General features: G+C 39.4%; 1 protein-coding gene across 1 annotated transcript in view; it reads left to right on the top strand.

The window, feature by feature from the left end:
* Positions 1-18,989, top strand: part of Armh4 (armadillo like helical domain containing 4) — a 103,749-nt gene that overhangs the window by 29,470 nt on the left and 55,290 nt on the right. The window contains 1 exon segment of the mRNA XM_090344185.1: positions 11,069-11,323. Coding sequence (XP_090200311.1) covers positions 11,069-11,323 — 255 coding nt within the window.

Below are 18,989 nucleotides of genomic sequence, written 5' to 3'. Positions count from 1 at the left end.
GACAGTAAAGTCAATTACTTAGCACTCAGAACGGCCATTATATGCTTGCTAGGAATGTTCACATAGTGATATTTTAAAAATACGCTCCATATTGTGGTATATTTTTATAAAGCTAGCTTACAAATTCTGCTAGTAAAGAAAGATAACTAACATTCACTGGAATGTTACTGGTCCCCTTCCTTATCACAGGGGATTCATTCATTCATTAATATGATCACAGTTAAGTAAACATTGTTAAATTGATTCTCTCCATCTGTATTTGACCAGCCCATCACTGCTTTGTATGCTCTCCCTTAGGCACTCATAAAATTATACATGATGTCTCACAAGGATGAAAGGACTTAGCTTTGTATATCTTTTGTGGTTTTATTTATTTATTTAAGTGTGCATTTTTAAGTGGTTCTCCACATAATACTAGGAAGAATTGGAGGTAAATCTTGATTTCAGGGAACATAGATTTTAGCAGGAAAGGTAAGACAGATATACAAAAACAAAAAATGCAAAGCAAGGGCTGGGAGTTTGGCCTAGTGATAGAGTGCTTGCCTAGCATGCATGAAGACCTGGGTTTGATTCCTTGGTTCCACATACATAGAAAAAAGCCTGAAGTGGTGCTGAAGCTCAAGTGGTAGAGTTCTAGCCTTGAAAAATCCAAGGACAGTGCTCAGGCCCTGAGCTTAAGCCCAGGACTTGCAAAAAAAAAATGCAAAGCAAAACTATTGTTAAAATGACAAAATGAATCAATCAGAGTAGAGAGCTTAGCTCTCGTTAAGAGAATTAATGTATATGGTTTAGTGTGTGTGTGTATGTGTGTGTATGTGTATAGATTTCCATAGGTACGTATACTCACTATTCAATCATACAGAAAAATATAATTGGTAAAAAATCTCCAAATATGGTAAAAATTATTAATTTTGGTAAATACCACATAGATTCAATTAGTGAGAAATTATCCTATAGACATGTAATAAGGCAAAAGTTTCTAATTTATTGATTAGCTGAATGCTCTTGAAGATTAGCTTTTAATAACAGGAGCAACTGTTTTCTACTATACAAGAGGCAACCAGGTGCTTAGCCTCAGGCCAACAGATCTCCTATTTATAGGAGACTGTACTGTGGCTCTCTCAAGAGGGCTGTTCCAATCTCAGGGAAAGGGATTTGTTCTGAATGATTAATCTGGGTTCATACTCCATGTCTAAGAGTCCTCATGAGGGTGGCCCAAGCAGAGCTTTGTATGTGTTGAAGCAAACATGTACCTTTGGACTATATAAAGATTGTGGATATTCCAAAGGTGTTTTTAGATGTTTAGAGAAAATTAAGGTATTTTTCAAAGCATGATTTTTTTATATAAGGATATATGGTATGTAATATATAAAATTACTTATATAAGAATAATATGATATATACAAAATATATAATATAAATATCTCATATATAGATGATATTTAAATACATGTATAATAAATATGTTATAAGTACACTATATAGGATGTATATCTATAAAATTTTAGTGATGTAAACAAGAGTTTTTATTGCACTGGTGCACAAATAATTTCAAACTTAAAAATGTGTAAAATAATATAGGGATAGTATCAATTGCAGTGCATTTGTCTGTCTGTATAACCCATGAGGTGGTTTGGCCATTAGTTTTCCTCTTCACATTAAAACTATACATTGTCCCAAGGGAAACAATTAGATGAACAATATAATGCATCTGCCTAAATGATCTTAAAAGCATTAACACATTATTGCACTTGGAAGCATTAAATTTGTCTGAAAGGTTTATGTATACTCTGCTCATGTTTACCAGTGACTTTTCTTCTGCAGCCAAACTGTTTCTTTCTACATTGCTTGATAACGCTGAACATAATGTTCTGTAACATGCTTTAAAGAATCTCTAAATCTTTATCATAGCAGGGAAACTGCAGGTGAGCCAGAAACCTGCTCCTATTCTCAGGACTTTCTTAAGGTATCTGCTTCACCTACCTCCTGAGGATTCCAGTTTCCCTGTGAAACTGACTCAGGACTTGATGAACGCTCTCTCATCTTTCACAACTGATACTTGTAGACCTTGTAAAGGTACTTGCCTCCTCAAACCTAGTGGAACACAGCGCAAGCCAAGAAAGAAAGAAAAATGGAAGATGATACCCATCAGGTATAAATTAATCTTGATCCCTAACAAATTCCCAAGCTCTGATGCATTCTGTTTTGTCTTAAGATTCTTTATATTCTATTTGCAAAGCATTGCAACAATTGTTTAGGCACCTTGCTAGGCTTTTTGTTATCTCAGTTCTTGGTTTATTACCTATATAGAAGGTAACTTTCTTTTTTTGTGTGTGTCAGTCATGGGGCTTGGACTCTGGGCCTGGGCATTGTCCCTGAGTTATTCAGCTCAAGGCTACCACCCTATTCTTGAGCCACAGTGCCACGTCCAGTTTTCTAGTGGTTAATTGGAGTCTGAAGGTCTTTAGTGCCTCGGCTGGCTTTAAACCATGGATCCTCAGATCTCAGCCTCTTAAGTGGCTAGGATTATAGGTGTGAGCCACTACGTCCAGCTAGAAGGTAATTTTCTCATGTCCTCTTCATCCCTGATTCCACCGAGAACAGCCAAGGAAAACCAAGATGTAAATCTCATTCAGGGCCCAATACCAAGTAATGAACCCTGTCTCCCACATATGTACTGTCTGCTCTCTTTCCACATCGAAGAATACACATTCAATCTCTAGGTAAATGACAGTCAGAAGATCATTGTGATTAATATCATCTGCATCCTACCATTCAAAATACTTTTTATCCCTGTTAGAAGCTAAATCTATTTCAAGGCAGACCAACATTGTTTTTACCACGCAGGAAATATAACGTGTGTCAACAAGATCATTCTACAGGAATATTCAGCACTCTATTGCTTCGCAAAGGGCAATGAAGTTAAAATTAACAGGAAAGTTCTCCTCTATGAAGTCTCTCAGACAGCCTTGCCTGAAGTGAGTTACAGAGTTGGAGATAACTCTGCTTCTGTCCCCAAATGGAAATGCTTGAGTTTGTCCTGACTCCATCATGAAAAAGCACCAAATCCTGACCAAATTATTTCATATCATTTTTTTTTCACTGGGGGGGCAGTGGGTTGTTGTAGGTCATAGGGCTGGACACTATCCCTGAGCTCTTCAGCTCAAAGCTAGGGCTCTACCACTTTGAGCCATAGCTTCACTTCTGATTTTCTGGTGGTTAATTGGAGATAAAAGTCTCTTGGACTTTGCTGCCCAGGCTGGCTTCAACCATGATCCTCAGATCTCAGCTTCCTGAGTACCTAGGATTATAGTTGTGAGCCATCAGTACCTGGCTTTATCTAGTATCTTTAGAGCTCCATTTTCTCATCTGAGAAACAATGACATTGATGTCTCTACTTCAAGCCTTGCTATGAGGATTAAAAGCTTGCAGGTAACATTTTTAGTAGTACTTTCTGACACACAGTTAACACACTGTGTGTGTGTGTGTGTGTGTGTGTGTGTGTTTCCAGCTCTGGGGCCTAACTTTAGGGCCTGAGCAGTGTCCTTAAGCTTTTTCAAGTTTAGTGCTTTATCACTTGAGCCACAGTACCAGTTCTAGCTTTTCTTTTTTTCTTTCTTTCTTTCTTTCTTTCTTTCTTTCTTTCTTTCTTTCTTTCTTTCTTTCCTTTTTTTTCTTCTATGTATGTGATACCAAGGAATTGAACCCAGGGCTTTGTGCAGTAGGCCACACTCCCAGCTTAGTGGCTTAGTTTTATGATTAATTTATGATTTGATGAAGTTATATGCCCTTTCTCATGCACTACTATGTATTGTTTTTAAAGGAGCACATCCTCTCCATTCAGCAATGGGCTGAGTGTCAGGTAGATAATATAAGTAAGAAAAGAGAAAGAGAGTAGGGTGTGGTGAGTGTGCTTCAGGGGAGTGTGTACATTCCTTATCCATATTGTCTGTTCACCATGTGGACAGGAGAATCTGAGCCAGTGATATAAAATCTCCGAATCTTTCCAAGACCAGCTGAACTGATTTCTTTTTATATGCAACATTCTGATTAAAAGTAAAGTTGGGAATCAGTTCAAATGTTTGCCTGTCCCATTTTATTTTTGTCACTATACATATACCCCCTAATGCATCTGCTTTTCCAGACACCAACTCTCAGTTTTTGATCTCTTGACTGAATTCTATACTATCTGCTTAAAAGCAGTGTTGGATCTTTTGGCCTAGTCACGTATGACAGCCTGTGAGTACTAAGTATTAGGTGAGATCATGATTAAGAGCCTGGTTTTCTGTCATGAATATCTCCTTCTTGCTTTGTCTTGCTTATTGATGTTATTGTTTGAATCTAGTGCTGATTCAGGCTTGAAGTTCATCATTTTTTATGTAAATGCAGCAGTGGTTCTTAATCACCTTCTGCTTAGAAACTCCTTAACAGTTTGCTTCCAAGTCTTGGCGGGGTCCCATCAAAGATTTATACATTATTTCATTTTCATTATAATCTATGCCAGTATCAGCATCAATTAGAGAAGAGGCACTCAATAAGCTTAAGTGGTTGGTGTGTATGTGTGTGCACGCATGCATGCGCGAGCATGTGCACACACGAGTATCAGGGATTGCACTCAGGGTAGTGCACTGTTTGCTCATCATTGGTGTTCTACCGCTTGAGACACATCTCTAGATTAGCTTTTTGCTGATTATAGAGGTAGAGTGTCTTGGAGTTTTCTGCAGGACTTCAAACCATGGTCCTCTATGTGCCTCATAAGTAGCTAGAATTAATTACAGGTAGAAGCCATTAGTGCTCAGCTAGTTTAATTACTTAAAACCACTGTGGGAAGCTAGAATGTGAGGGAGAGAAGCAGAATATAGGGTGAGGGAGACCCACTAACAGTGTTATGCTTGCCCTCACTTTATTTGACAAAAGCATGTAGATGCATTTTCCTAAAAAATCCAAATACTCACTTGAAACTCACACAGACACATACACACATGCTAGTGTATATTTATGTATTATGTAAACATGAAATAATACTTGTATTCAAGCCATATAAAACTATTTCAAAGAGGAAGATGGCATACTTTTTTTCAGTTAACATATGTTGACTCAAGTTTTGTGTAAGGCACAATGCTTAATCCCCAGTGGTGGGGTACAAAGATGGGTATCACAAGACTTCTGTTTCCAAGAGGCTACAAGCTTACAGGTATGACTGATTAAACAAACACATAAAAATGATGAAGTAAGGCTCATTTTGGATAGGTTTAATTATGTGTTACATAATGAAGGGGAAATCTATTTTTTTTTTTTTGCCAGTCCTGGGCTTGACCTCAGGGTCTGAGCACTGTCCTTGGTCTTTCTCAAGACTAAAGCTCTACCACTTGAGCTTCAGCACCACTTCCAGCATTTTTCTATGTATGTGGTACTGAGGAATCGAACCCAGGTCTTTGTGTATGCTAGGCAAGCACTCTACTTCTAGGCCAAACTCCCGGCCCGGAAATCTATTTTTATACATTAAAAAATGCTGATCCTTGGGACTTGAACTCAGGGCCTGGGCACTATCCCTGAGCTTTTTTTGCTCCAGGCTGGCACTCTACCACTTGAGGCACAACTTCACTTCTTGCTTTTTGATGGTTAATTAGAGATCAAAAGTCTCATGGACTTTCCTGCCTGGGTGGCATGATCCTTAGATCTCGGCCTCCTGAGTAGCTAGGATTACAGGCCATGAGCCACTGGCACCTGTCTTTATATATATTTTTGCAAAATGAATAATCAACCTAACTAATCTGTCAATTGGCTGTATGTAAATTTTACATATAAATTATATAAAGTTATATCTTTTCTTTATTGGTAATATTCCTTTAAGATTACTAAATTGTTGAAAAAAGTTTATTCCAGATGGCTTAGAATTTATAGATACAATATTAATATATCTTCTGTGTTTTTCTGTATCTCAGCCTTGAGAAATAAATAGTATTGCTCTATTCTCATTTCCCAGAGGGAAGGTGTTATCTGATTTCAGAAGTAGTTGTTTAATGAGCAAGGGTTAGACTGTAGAACTTACATTTGCGGTAGGGCTCTATCAGGGAAACTCAAATCAATTTGGGGAAGAATGTATAGAAGATAATGGAGAACAGGTCAATTATATGGGGGCAGGTCTGAAAAGGGATTCGGTTGTGGGCGAATGTGAATGTAGTTCATTTGTCTCTTTAGCTTGCTAACCAGATGAAGGAGATAACATCATCAAGAGCAAAATCCTTAAATGTAAAGAAGTATAAAATGAAATAAGAATATCTTTAAACATCTATTTGAAGTGTGAATTGAAGTGAGTCTAAAATGTTTTGCAACTGGTGTTTGAAGTGGCTGGTTATCTTGCCTAAAGTGTTTTCATTTTCTCATTAATTTAGCTGTAAGTATTGTTAAGGTTCGGGTGCAGGACACTTAAAAGGCATTGTATTTACTGTTATACGATGAAAGGGAAACTTGAAATTGAGTAATAGTTTTCAAGTGGGGGTCAGGAAGGAAAAACAGGGAGAAAATAGGGAAGAGGTAACACTGTTCAAAAAGAAATATGCTCCTTACTTGACTTATGTAACTGTAAGCCCTCAGTTCATTACCTTTACAATAACAATAAAAAAGAAAGAAAATTGTCTAAGAGAATGGAATGGATCCACATGGGAGTCTAAAGCTGATGCATTAAAAACAAAAAAAGAGAATGAAGAAATTAACAGAAGTGCTTACTGATGTCAGTGTTCAGCAAACACGATCACTTGAGATTTTATTTAGTTTTAAAATGTGCCCAAGGTTACAGATGCATTTGAGGGGGCTTGATACTGGAGAATTTGAGAATAGAATTTAAAAAGCACATTAAATCTCTTATTCAATTTGTTGGACCCACCTCAACTGTAGATAATATAGAATGATAATTGGACAGACTATTCTGAGGGGCTCTAACAGCAAAATGACAAGCTCTTGGCTGAAACATTTGTTAGTGTACAGATGAGACCAGAAATAGGAAAAAAAATTATAGACTTTACCTTCTCTGGCTGCCTTTGAACCTCAATCCTTCTGAGTAGCTAGGCATGAACCACTGATGTCCAGGTTTGAATGGGAACTTTTTAAGAGTAACAGCTGTCCTGTGCTGGTATCTTACACCTGTAAATCCTTAGCTACTTAGGAGGCTGAGATCTGAGGATTGCACTTCAAAGCCAGCCTGGGAAGGAAAGTCTGTAAGTTTTTTTTTTTTTTTCTGACTACTCTGGTCTCATCTGCCAGCTTGTGCAGAAAAGTCCCTGTGAGACTCTTATCTCTAATTAACCACTCAAAAACCGAAAGTGGTGAATGCTCACCTTGAGCACAAAGAGGCACAGTCAATGCCCAGGCCCAGAGTTCAAGCCCCACAACCAACAGAAACAAACATAAAAATAAGTAACAGCAGAGAAATGTGAGATGTAGTAGAATGTATAACTTAAGAAGAATCTCAAGTTATTTATAGTAAGTTTGTCTGAATTAAGGAGAAAAAGGAGGACGAAACAGAAGAAAATGTACATACATGCAGCAATATTAATTACACTCTAGCTCTCAAGAACAAGGATGTTCATTATATGATGAAGTTTAATAATGTAAATATGGTATATGCTACTTCTGTTAGTACTGATGTTAATACATTTCATGGGATGTGACATGATAAAATATAATGTTTTACATAATTGAAATATAAAAAGGCAGTGCTGGTTCAGATTTTAGAAATTCTGTAAATTCTGTGTCAACTTTGCACTGGCAATTGCTGAATTTTATGGTGGTTACTTCCAGAGCTCCAGTTTCCTCAGCTTGTGGTCCTGGAGAGCCATCTACTGGAAAGTGGCTTCATAGCCTCGGGATATTACCTAGCTTTTCTGTTGTGCATGTAATTGGATACTCAAGTTTTGTTTGTTTGTTTGTTTTTGTTTTTTGCCAGTCCTGGGCTTGAGCTCAGGGCCTGAGCACTGTCCTTGGACTTTCTCAAGGCTAGCACTCTACCACTTGAGCCTCAGCACCACTTCAGGCTTTTTTCTTTTTTCTTTTTTTTTTTTTTTTTCAGGCTTTTTTCTATGTATGTGGTACCGAGGAATTGAACCGGGTCTTCGGGCATGCTAGGCAAGCACTCTACTACTAGGCCAAACTCCCGCCCCCCCTCTTTTTTAAAGAACAAATAATAACCAAAAAAAAAAAACAAACCCCAACCTGATTGGTTGATTTAATGTGCACCGTTTTGCTACCATGTTTTTTAATTTTTTTTTAACTTTTATTTTTATTTTTTTTTCCAGTCCTGGGCTTGAGCTCAGGGCCTGAGCACTGTCCTTGGACTTTCTCAAGGCTAGAGCTCTACCACTTGAGCCTCAGCACCACTTCCAGCTTTTTTTTTTTTTTATGTATGTGGTACTGAGGAATCGAACCCGGGTCTTCATGCATGCTAGGCAAGCACTTTAACCACTAGGCCAAACTCCCGGCCCCATGTTTTTTAATTTTTAAATCCTGTCAGCTGAGGAGTTCTCAAATGTCTGTGAACATTTCCCTTTTAGAAAGATGTCTGGGCTGGCAGAGCCACTTCTCTCAGCAAGGAACTGGGAGAGATAAACACAGCTCAGCCCAGGCCCTAGGAGCTGCACTATTTTTTCCCCATACATCCTCTCACTTTCTACATGGATTCATTTGGTGTTATACTTTAAAAAAAGGGGTGAAAAGCCACTGAAAAAAAAGGTTGACTTCACACAACTAAACACATATGTAGAAGATGAGGATTCAAATTAATCACTGCTTTTCCAAAAGGGCAGAGTAATGCTGGTCCTCAATGTTATTTCTGTTTCTTACAACTCCCCGTGTTAGGATGACAGAGTCTCAGCCAATAGCGTCCTCTCTGTAGATACCTTAGCTGTGGCCTGGAAATGCTAGCTACTTGTCTGTTTTCTGAAGATCTAAACATGTCTAAGCTGTAATACAAAAAATATAGTCTGAGTGAACTCTGTATCAACCTAATCTGGGACAAAATTAAAGCTCTTCAGATTTGGTAATGTAGGGCAGAAATGTTTGCAATAAATAAATAAAACAGGCTAGTCATACAGAAGCAAAAATTCTGGGTGTGAAACCAACTCTTTTAAGGCTTGACTGTGGTATTATTTGAGTATCTAAGGTTAGCAATTGCACTAGCTAAAGTAGCCTGTAGGTAAAACAAGATTTATAAACTTGCTCCTTGTTTAGCTAATGATGTGTATTTGGAGGACAATGCCTGCAAAGCTTTTGAATTCCCCAGAAGAGAAGTTCTGTGTAAGTGCAAAAGATTGTTGTGGGTTTTGAAGCAGCTATTAAGAGATTCTGTCAGAGAGGCCAGACAGATGAAATTGGCTTTGTGAGGATGTTGTCTAGACACATTTTTTTCTCTCCCTGCCACTAAAACAGGACATTTCTCTATTTGAACTGATGCTTGATATCACGAAGCTTCTCTTAGCCATGTGGCACCGTTACTTGACATTGTCGATTAATTGTTTGCAGCTTTCAGTTTTAACTTTCAGTTCACTTTGAGCATAGCAATCTCAATTAGATCCTGCCCTCCTCTCTGTTGCTTGTTTTGATGCCTTACTGTTCTGACACCCCAGTTATAAGTTGAGGGGGACATCTGAGCCTGAGTTTTTAGAATTCTTGGCAGTGGATGTCCAAACAGGAGTGTCAGGGTCCTGATCTTGGTAAGGATGCTATGGAAGGATATACTAGCTCCATGGCAAGGAACCCTGGTTGATGCACAAGTGAACCCAGTGGGACCCCTGAGCTTTTAAGGGAGCTCGTTACACAAGAGTGAAAAGAGGCTGCAGGCAGCCTATGCCACATATTTGGGAGTGGGCACAGAACAGATAGGTGGGAGGATTCTGCCTGTTAGGCCAGAGGCTGACTCAGAAACTCTTTCCTGTGCTTCTGAACACTCAGTGTAGCCTTTTTGCAGTTTGGTTTGCAGAGTAGCCAGTATCAAAATCAACCTGGGAAGAAGAAGGCTCAGTCCTGAGGATGCACTTTGTATGCCAGGTGCAAGAAACAGCTCAACCAAATCCTCTCATCTTTCCTTCCTAGTTTAAAGAGCTGATGGGGACAAATATAACTTCAGTTCTTCCAGCATTGTCTCTGGATGTCAATATAAAAGGTGTACATGTTCATCATGCTAAACCAAGAATAATGATTTCTTTATATAGGTTCAATTTTTCTTTTTCTGTGCCATCTTTATATACATTATTTTGTGTGTGTGTGTGTGTGTGTGTGTGTGTGTGTGTGCATTTAGCCACAGGCTTATTTGGGGTTTAGATACCACAAAAATCAAATTTGAGGTTTTTCTAAATGAAATTTTCTAAACAGACAAGCTGGGAATCTTATGTTCATAACCTCCGTCTTACCAGAGTCACTGAGACAGAGCAGTTGTGAATATTGACTCTTAGGATGGCATTGGTGATTTCCATTTCGGCTTTCTCATGGCCTATTTCCAGCTCCCATTAGAGTTCGGTTGAGAGTGGGGATGTGACTGCTTTCAGTTTCTTGGTCATTTTTCCTCCTCAGGGAGAACAGGACCCATATGGGGATTTGGATACCTCTCATATAATATAGTCATGAGTTCTGCTCACCGAGATGGAGGAATAGAAAGTGAGCTGAATTAATGCATTTTCGTTTCTCATGTGATGATGGGAGGGAGGGTGGGAAGAGCTCCTTTTAAAGTTCAGTGCTATTTCAGTGTAGTGTCTAACAGATGACTCTTTCATGACCACTAGCAACAGAAAAACTAAGTACCTGAAGGCAAACTCCCAGCACACGTGATACATGATGCCTACATCATGTAACTGGTTTTGAAAGCTTAAAATAGGGGGTATATGGTGAGTACCTGGTCTCCCAAATCTCATATCACCCGCATTGGCTATAAAATCAGTTTTAAAAGGTCAAGCACAATTATATATATATATATATATTTTTTTTGTCATGTTTGGAATATTTTTAAAAATGCTGGAGTACATACTTATAGTATATTTTCATGTCTCCAATTGGCTTCTTCTTTCTTTCTTTTGCCCAGAGGGAGAAGAAGATGAGGATGAAGAAGATGAAGAAGATGAAGAGGAAGAGGAAGATGATGAGGAAGATGAGGAAGACAAAGATGCAGACTCCTTAGATGACAGCTTTGATGGGGACACCGAATTGCCAGGGTTTACTCCCCCTGGCCTCACATCCCGGGAACCCGGCTTAGAGCAGGGAAACATAGACCCACTGGGGGCAGCCACCTACCAGGTGCCGGACGTCATTGAGTGGGAACAACAGAATCAAGGCCTGGGTAAGATCTCTGAGAATTTTTCTTTCTTCCCTCCCTGTCCTTTTCTTACTTCTTTAAGGCGAGAGCTTCTTACTATGCTTTTAAATAGGAGACTCATTATGCACATGGTTATCTGAATTTGGGAAAGAATTCCAGTTTTCCCTCCCAGCTGGAAGGGAGAAGGCGTTAGGAAGATTTCTAAATGGGGAGATGCTGACTAAGCCGTACAAACTGACCTGAGGCAGGAAACCAATGTGATTTGTTTCCTAGGGAAAGTTCCTACCCTAGTAATAGCTTTCCTGCCATCCCACAATTTTCCTGTTTATTGTAAATACATTCTTTTCTCAGCTATTCAGTATCTAGACAGCCTAAGGCTTTCTCTGTCTTGTGCTTGCCCCCTGTCTCTGCCTCTTTGCCTTTCTCCCACACCAGTCCTAGGGCTTGAACTCAGTACCTGGATACTGTCCGTGAGCTTTCTCAAGGCTAGCGCTCTACCACTTGAGGCACAATACCACTCTGGCTTTTTCTGTGTATGTGGTACCAAGAAATTGAACCCTGGGCTCTGTGCATGCATTTTAATGCTAGGCCACACCCTAGCCTGTCTCTTTTCTTTTTTTTAAATTGTTGGGATAATGTATAGAGGAGTTACAGTTACATTTGTCAGGTACTAGATGCATTACTTCTTGCAGATTGATAACCCGTCTTATGTTTTTGTCTCCGTTTCCCTCCCACGTCTCTTATGAGAGACCAAGGACACAGGCCTTTCCTTTCTGGTGGATATTATTAAGCTAATGAATGAAAGACCCATTCTCATTCTCTTGACCTGAGATGAAGTGATCCTGATCTTCAGAAATTTCTCCCCTAAAATTCCCTTAGTGTTTTTTTTTGTTTGTTTCTTTGTTTTTAACAACTGGGCCCTATACCTTATTGTGACAGTCATTAAATTCATGAATCCTCTGTCCAGCTTTTGGTTATATTTCATAGAGAATTTGAACGTCCATGTGGGACTTGACTCTGACAGAGGAATTCAGCATGTGATTGTGAAGGAGTTGCATGAGTGACAGCTATACTTTACCTCCTTGTAGTCTTTCCCAAACAACCACTCATCTCCATACATTAATTACATTAATTTGCATTTTTTAGAATCTTATGTAAATATGATACATACCCTTTTTTAATTTTTTAATTTTTTTATATTTTTTGCATTTTTTATTTTAATTAGTAAAAGGGTTACATGATATTTGCTAGATAGAAGGTACATTAATTCACGTACATTGATACCCTTTCACATGTCTTGGTACCCATTTCCCTCCCCCCCCACACCCCCTACCCCTCTTGGTTTTCCCCCCTTCCCTATCAAATTTCAAATAACCAAATACAAATAAATTCAATATATCAGATAACAAAGTGAGAGTCTATAACTATATGAGATAACCAAGGGACAACAAAGGAGATGAGAGACAACATAGTACATTAAGGACAACAATCATTCGTTATATGGCTTTTGTTTCCATATCCTGGAGGTCCTTTCAATTAGCTTCATACTATATGGCCTTATGTATCAAGATTTTGCTCTATTGCAGATCTCTGCTAGTAGAGCCCAAGGTTTCTACTGATTATGACGAATGAGGGAAACCATTGAGCCTAAGTTCCTTTGAGTCTGGCTTACTTCACTTAATATGATTTTTTCTAAGTCTTTCCATTTCCTAACAAATGGGGCGATGTCATTCTTTCTGACAGCAGCATAGAATTCCATTGTGTACAAATACCACAACTTGTTGATCCACTCATCAACTGAGGGACATCTAGGTTGGTTCCATATCTTTGCTATGGTGCAATGAACATTGTTATGCTAGTGGATTTAGTATGCCCTTGTTTCTGGATGGTTGGGTAAATGCCAAGTAGTGGGATTGCTGGGTCATAGGGGAGTTCTATGTTTAGCCTTTTGAGGTACTGCCACACTGCTTTCCATAGTGGTTGAACGAGTTTGCACTCCCACCAACAGTGTAGTAGTGATCCCTCCTGGCCACATCCCCTCCAGCATCTGTTATTATTCGTTTTCCTGATCCTGGCCATTCTAACTGGAGTGAGGTGGAATCTTAGAGTTGTTTTGATTTGCATTTCTTTTATGACCAGAGATGTTGAGCATTTCTTCATGTGTCTATAGGCCATTTTTGTTTCTTCTTCAGAGAAGACTCTCTTTAAGTCTTTGGCCCATTTTTTAATGGGATGGTTGTTACTTTGGAGATCAGTTTTGGAGTGATTAAATTTTTTGAGTTGTTGATATATTTTAGATATGAGGCCTTTGTCCGTTGTTTGGTTGGTGAAGATCTTCTCCCACTCTGTAGGCTTCCTAATTAGTTTACTAGCTATGTCCTTTGCCATACAAAAGCTCTGCAGTTTAATGCAGTCCCACTTATCCAGCCTTTCTCTGATTTGTTGTGATTCTTGGTCCTTATTAAGAAAGTTTCTACCTGTGCCAGGGAGGCCTAGTGTATCTCCTATTCCTTCCTGTAAAGTTTTCAGTGTGTCAGCTTTTACCTCCAGGTCTTTGATCCATTTGGAGTTAATTCTAGTGCAAGGTGACAAAGAAGGATCCAACTTTAGTTTTCTGATTGTGCTTAACCAGTTCTGCCAGCACAACGTGTTGAAGAGGCTGTCTTTCTTCCATTCTATTTTTTTGGCTCCCTTGTCAAAGATTAGGTGGCCATAGGTCTGTGGGTTAATATCTGGGTCCTCAGTTCTATTCCATTGGTCTTCAGGTCTGTTCTTGTGCCAGAACATACCCTTTTTTTTTTGCCAGTCCCAAGGCTTGAACTCAGGGCCTGGGCACTATCCTTGGACACTTTTTGCTCCAGTCTAGCACTCTGCCACTTGAGCCATAGCACTACTTTGGGCTTTTTCTGTGTATGTGGTTCCAGGGAATTGAACCCAGGGCTTCATACATGCTAGGCAAGCACTCTACCACTAGGCCACGCTCCTGGCCTGATACATGTTTTGTTTTTTTTTTTTGCATCCACTGTCCTTGGGCTTTCTTCAATGCTAGTTCTCTCCCACTTCAGCCACAGCACCACTTCTGGCCTTTTCTGTTATGTGGTACCGAGGAATCGAACCCGGGTCTTCATGCATGCTAGGCAAGTACTCTACTACTAGGCCTCTAATTGGAGATTTTTATGGGGACTTTTCTGCCTAGGCTGGCTTTGAATCATGATCCTCAGATCTCAGCCTCCCGAGTAGCTAGGATTGCAGGTGTAAGTCACTGGCTTACTTCTTTTCCTTATCATCAACTTGTATTTAGCACTGTGACTTTTCTGGAAACTTAAACAAGAAACAAATCTCTCAAGTTGGCCTTTTCCCACTGGAAGAAGATTGTATTTGAGTAATCTCTGAGTCTAGAATTTTTAGTAACCCATTAAACTTTTTCATAAAAGGCAGGAATATCTTATTATGACTCAGAATTTTTAACCACTTTTGGGTTAGAATGAATCAATTCAGTATTAATGAATAATCTCAGATCAAATCCTTATTTGAGATAGATTTTTTTATAGTAGGTAGAATAATGACTCCCCAAAGATGAGCATGTCCTAATGTCTAGAACCTGGTGAATATTATGTGGCCAAAGGGCCTTTGCTGATATGATTAAAGATCTGGAGATGGAGAGGAGGAAGTTATTTTGGATTACCTTACTGGCCAAAATATATTCACAAAGGTTCTTCTAAGAGAGAGATAGAAAGAATCAGAGTGAAAGGAGGTTTGATGATTTGATTTCTGTGCATTTTCTGTTTTCTTCTTCTGACGTAAATTCTTATTCACGTCTCTTTTATCTTCTAAGAGTCCCGTTAAATCTTTTTAAACTATCTCCTTTATTGCAAATATGTTCTGGATGGGAGTTTGAAGGTGGCATTATTTACTTTTTCCTCTTCCTTAGAAGGAAACTATTTTAGGCTACTTTAGTGTTTGATGGATGCTCTAGCAGGATAAAGTTTCCAGGAAAATTATTATAGTTGTCTTCACTTTTATCAGAAGCCTGTATATCATTTTGAAATGGGTACTTGATTGAAGGGGTGGGTTAGTTTTTTTCTTCAGATGTCTTTAAAAAATATGATCACTGTTAAATTAGTGGTCTAGGAATGTTTATGGACTGCAGAGAGGGGAGAGCACTCATGTCTTGATTAGAAATGTCTGTGAACATTAGAAATGCTGTGTAAAATGGAATTCTATGCTGCCATCAGTAAGAAGAACATCACCCCAATTGTAAGGAAATGGAAAGACTTAGAAAAAAATCACATTAAGTGAAGTAAGCCAGACTCAAAGGAACATAGACTCAATGGTTTCCCTCATTTGTCATAATTAGTATAAACCTTGGACTCTCCTAGCAGAGGTTTACAATAGGGCAAAACCTAGATAGATACATAAGGCCATATAGGATGACGCTAAATGAAAGAACCTCCAGGATATAGAAACAAGAGCCATATAAGGTGCGATTGTTGTTCTTAATGTACTGTGTTATTTCTCATCTCTTTTGTTGTCCCTTGGCTATCTCATATTGTTATAGTATCTTACTTTGTTAGCTGATCTATTGTATATATGTTTATTTGAAATAGGATAGGGAAGGGGGGAACAAGATGAGGGGAGGGTGTGGGAGGAGGGAAATGGGGACAAAACATGAGAAAGTGTATCAATGTTTGTGAAGTAATGCACCTTCTATCTGGTGAATATAATGTAACCCTTCTGTTAATTATAATAAAAATACATTTAAAAAAAGAAATGCTGTGTAAGTGCCTTGACCACTTACTAAGCATTTACTCTATGTTATGGAAACAGTGAAAGGCTGACTGACATATATATTAATGGGAAGCAGGGAATGTCCTGTAGATTGTGAAGTCAGTAGCTGAGCAAATTTCACACTGGGTGGTGGGTGTGCACACACGTGCACACACGCACACACTCATGTGCCAGTCCTAGGCTTTAATTCAGGGCCTGGGTACTGTCTCTGAGCTTTTTTTTTTTTCCCAAGGCTAGTGCTCTACCACTTGAGCCATAGCTCCACTTCCAGCTTTTTGGTAGTTTTATTAGAGGTAAGAGTTTCACGGACTTTCTTATTCAGGCTAGCTTCTAACTCTGATCAGATGATCTCAGCTGCATTAGCAGCTAGGATTACAGGCATGAGCCACTGGCACCCAGCTCTGGATTACCATTTTTAACCAGGGTATGCTTTGAGGGGGAAGCCATCCTAAGGTGTGAATCAGCCCACCTGAGGTGTGGTTTCCGGAATACGTTGCCTGACCCCCGAAGTCATACCACCTTTCCTCCCATATCAAGGTGCCAACATACCTAGATTAGAGTTTTCATCTGGATTATAATGATAATAATAATCCTTTGAAGGGAGGGTGACTTATTAAGCTATTCCCACTTATTTAAACTTTATAAGGAATTAATTTATCAGTTCCAGTTAGCTGGTAATTTAGCAGCATAATAGAAAGAGGAGCAAAAGACACATGTTTTGAGTTGGTGGGAAGGTGGAATGACCTGTACCAAGTGTGGTGTGTAATGTCCTGTAACCAAGTGTGGTGCGTGCCCTAGGGAAACCATACCCTGGCATGAGAGGAAGTCAGACACCACCTTCACACATAGTAGCGTGCCCTTTCTTCTCATCTTCCTCCTCAGCCATTTAAGACACTTAACATGTAGCTGAGACAGAAGAACACTTAAATATAGCACAGAATGTGCCGCGGCAGTGAGGAAAAGATAGTGGGAAGTATGAGATTTCTTACAACTCCTTATTGCAACAAAGGTCACTGTATTTTGATGCTTATATGTTCAGCTATGGCTTACAAGGTGGCTCAGGGCCGACTACTACCTCACTCCTAGCCTGTACTCCTAGCTACTCAGGAGGCTGAGTCAATCTGAGGATAGAGACTCCAAGCCTCCACGAGACTCATCTCCAATTAACCACAAAAAAAAGAAAGAAAGAAAAAGAGAAAGAAAAAAAGGAAAAAAAAGCCAGAAGTGGAGCTGTGGCTCAAGTGGTAGAGCACTAGCAGTGGGCCAAAGAAATTGAGACAGTGCTCTGAGTTCAAGCCTCAGGACTAGCACAAAAGGAACAGAAAAGAAGGAAAGAAAGAAAGAGAGAAGAAGCTGGGTGCTGGAGGGGTCATGCCTGTAATCCTAGCTATTCAGGGTGCTGAGATCTGAAGGTCATGGTTCAAAGTCAGCCTGGGAATGAAAGTCTGTGAGACTGACCTCCAGTGAACTACTCAGGAAGCTAGAAATGATGCCACAGCTCAAGTGATAAAGTACTAGCTTTGAATACAAAGAGGCCTAGAGATCAGCTGTGTGTGTGGGGGGGGGGGGAGAGGAGAAAATGTTGTACAGGAAGTGTCCAGGACTAATGTAAGTAAAATCTTCATGGAAAGGGAAGAAAGAAACCTTAGTCCACTGTGATAGTACAAGGAGAATTGGCAAGTTTTCAGCCAAGTTCCCAGGCTGTGGCTCTCAATCCTGGCTGTACATAGCCATCAAAACAAACAAACAAGGGCCCAGAGTTTGGCCTAGTGGTAGAGTGCTTGCCTAGCATGCATGAAGACTTGGGTTCAATTCGTGCATACTACATACATAGAAAAAGCTGGAAATGGGGCTATGACTCAAGTGGTAGAGCTCTAGCCTTGAGAAAGTCCAAGGACAGTGCTCGGGCCTTGAATTCATGCCCCAGGACCGGCAGAACAAAACAAAACAAAACCCAACCCCCCAAAGCAAACAAAAAGCCCCCAAACCACTGATAGCTGTGTCTTACCTCTATAGGATCTGTGTTAGACTAAATCTACTGGTTATCCCTCGGGTAGGGATGGAAGGGGAGAGGAGGCAGATTCTGTTTATGTAGGAAGATGGGGAGAAAGAATTTTTTTTGATTGTTAATGTTTTTTATTTTATTGTTAATATATATATATATATATATTACTATTTCAAGCAGTTGTACAAAGGGCTTTCAGTACAACATGTCAGTTTGGGAGTATAATGAAGTGACTCAACCATTCTCCTAGATCTTTCCCAACCATATCCATTTTTTTTTGGTGAGTACAAACATATTTTTTTTTTGCCAGTCCTGGGCTTGAGCTCAGGGCCTGAGCACTGTCCTTAGACGTTCTCAAGGCTAGAGCTCTACCACTTGAGCCACAGCACCACTTCTGGCTTTTTTCTATGTACATGGTACTGAGGAATCGAACCCAGGTCTTTGTGCATGCTAGGTAAGCACTCTACCACTAGGCCAAACTCCTGGCCCAACAGATGTTTTTTTTTTTTTTTTGTTTGTTTGTTTTTTTAATCTCTGGTATAGGTAGGAGAATTTTGAAGTGATTCTGTATATTATGAATAGAATCTCCAAAGTATGTACTTCCATTGCTCTTATGGTCACTTACGTAGTAGAGTAGTATTAGTATTAGTATGTCTTAAAAAAAAAGAAAACCTCCATCTTCAGTTTTTTGTTGTTGCTGTTCTGCGGCTTGAACTCTGGGTCTAGGCACTGTTCTTGAGTTTTGTTTGCTCAAGGCTTGCACTCTACTACTTGAGCCACAGCACCACTTCTTGTTTTTTCTGAGTATTTTTTGGAGATAAGAGTCTCATGGATTCTTTCTTTCTTCTTTCTTTCTTTCTTTCTTTCTTTCTTTCTTTCTTTCTTTCTTTCTTTCTT

This window comes from Megascapheus bottae, chromosome 14, assembly GCF_031878675.1.
Source record: "Megascapheus bottae isolate mThoBot1 chromosome 14, mThoBot2.hap1, whole genome shotgun sequence".
NCBI lineage: Eukaryota > Metazoa > Chordata > Mammalia > Rodentia > Geomyidae > Megascapheus > Megascapheus bottae.
Note: the sequence above shows the minus strand (reverse complement) of the source record. Positions and strands in the feature narration are given on the sequence as shown.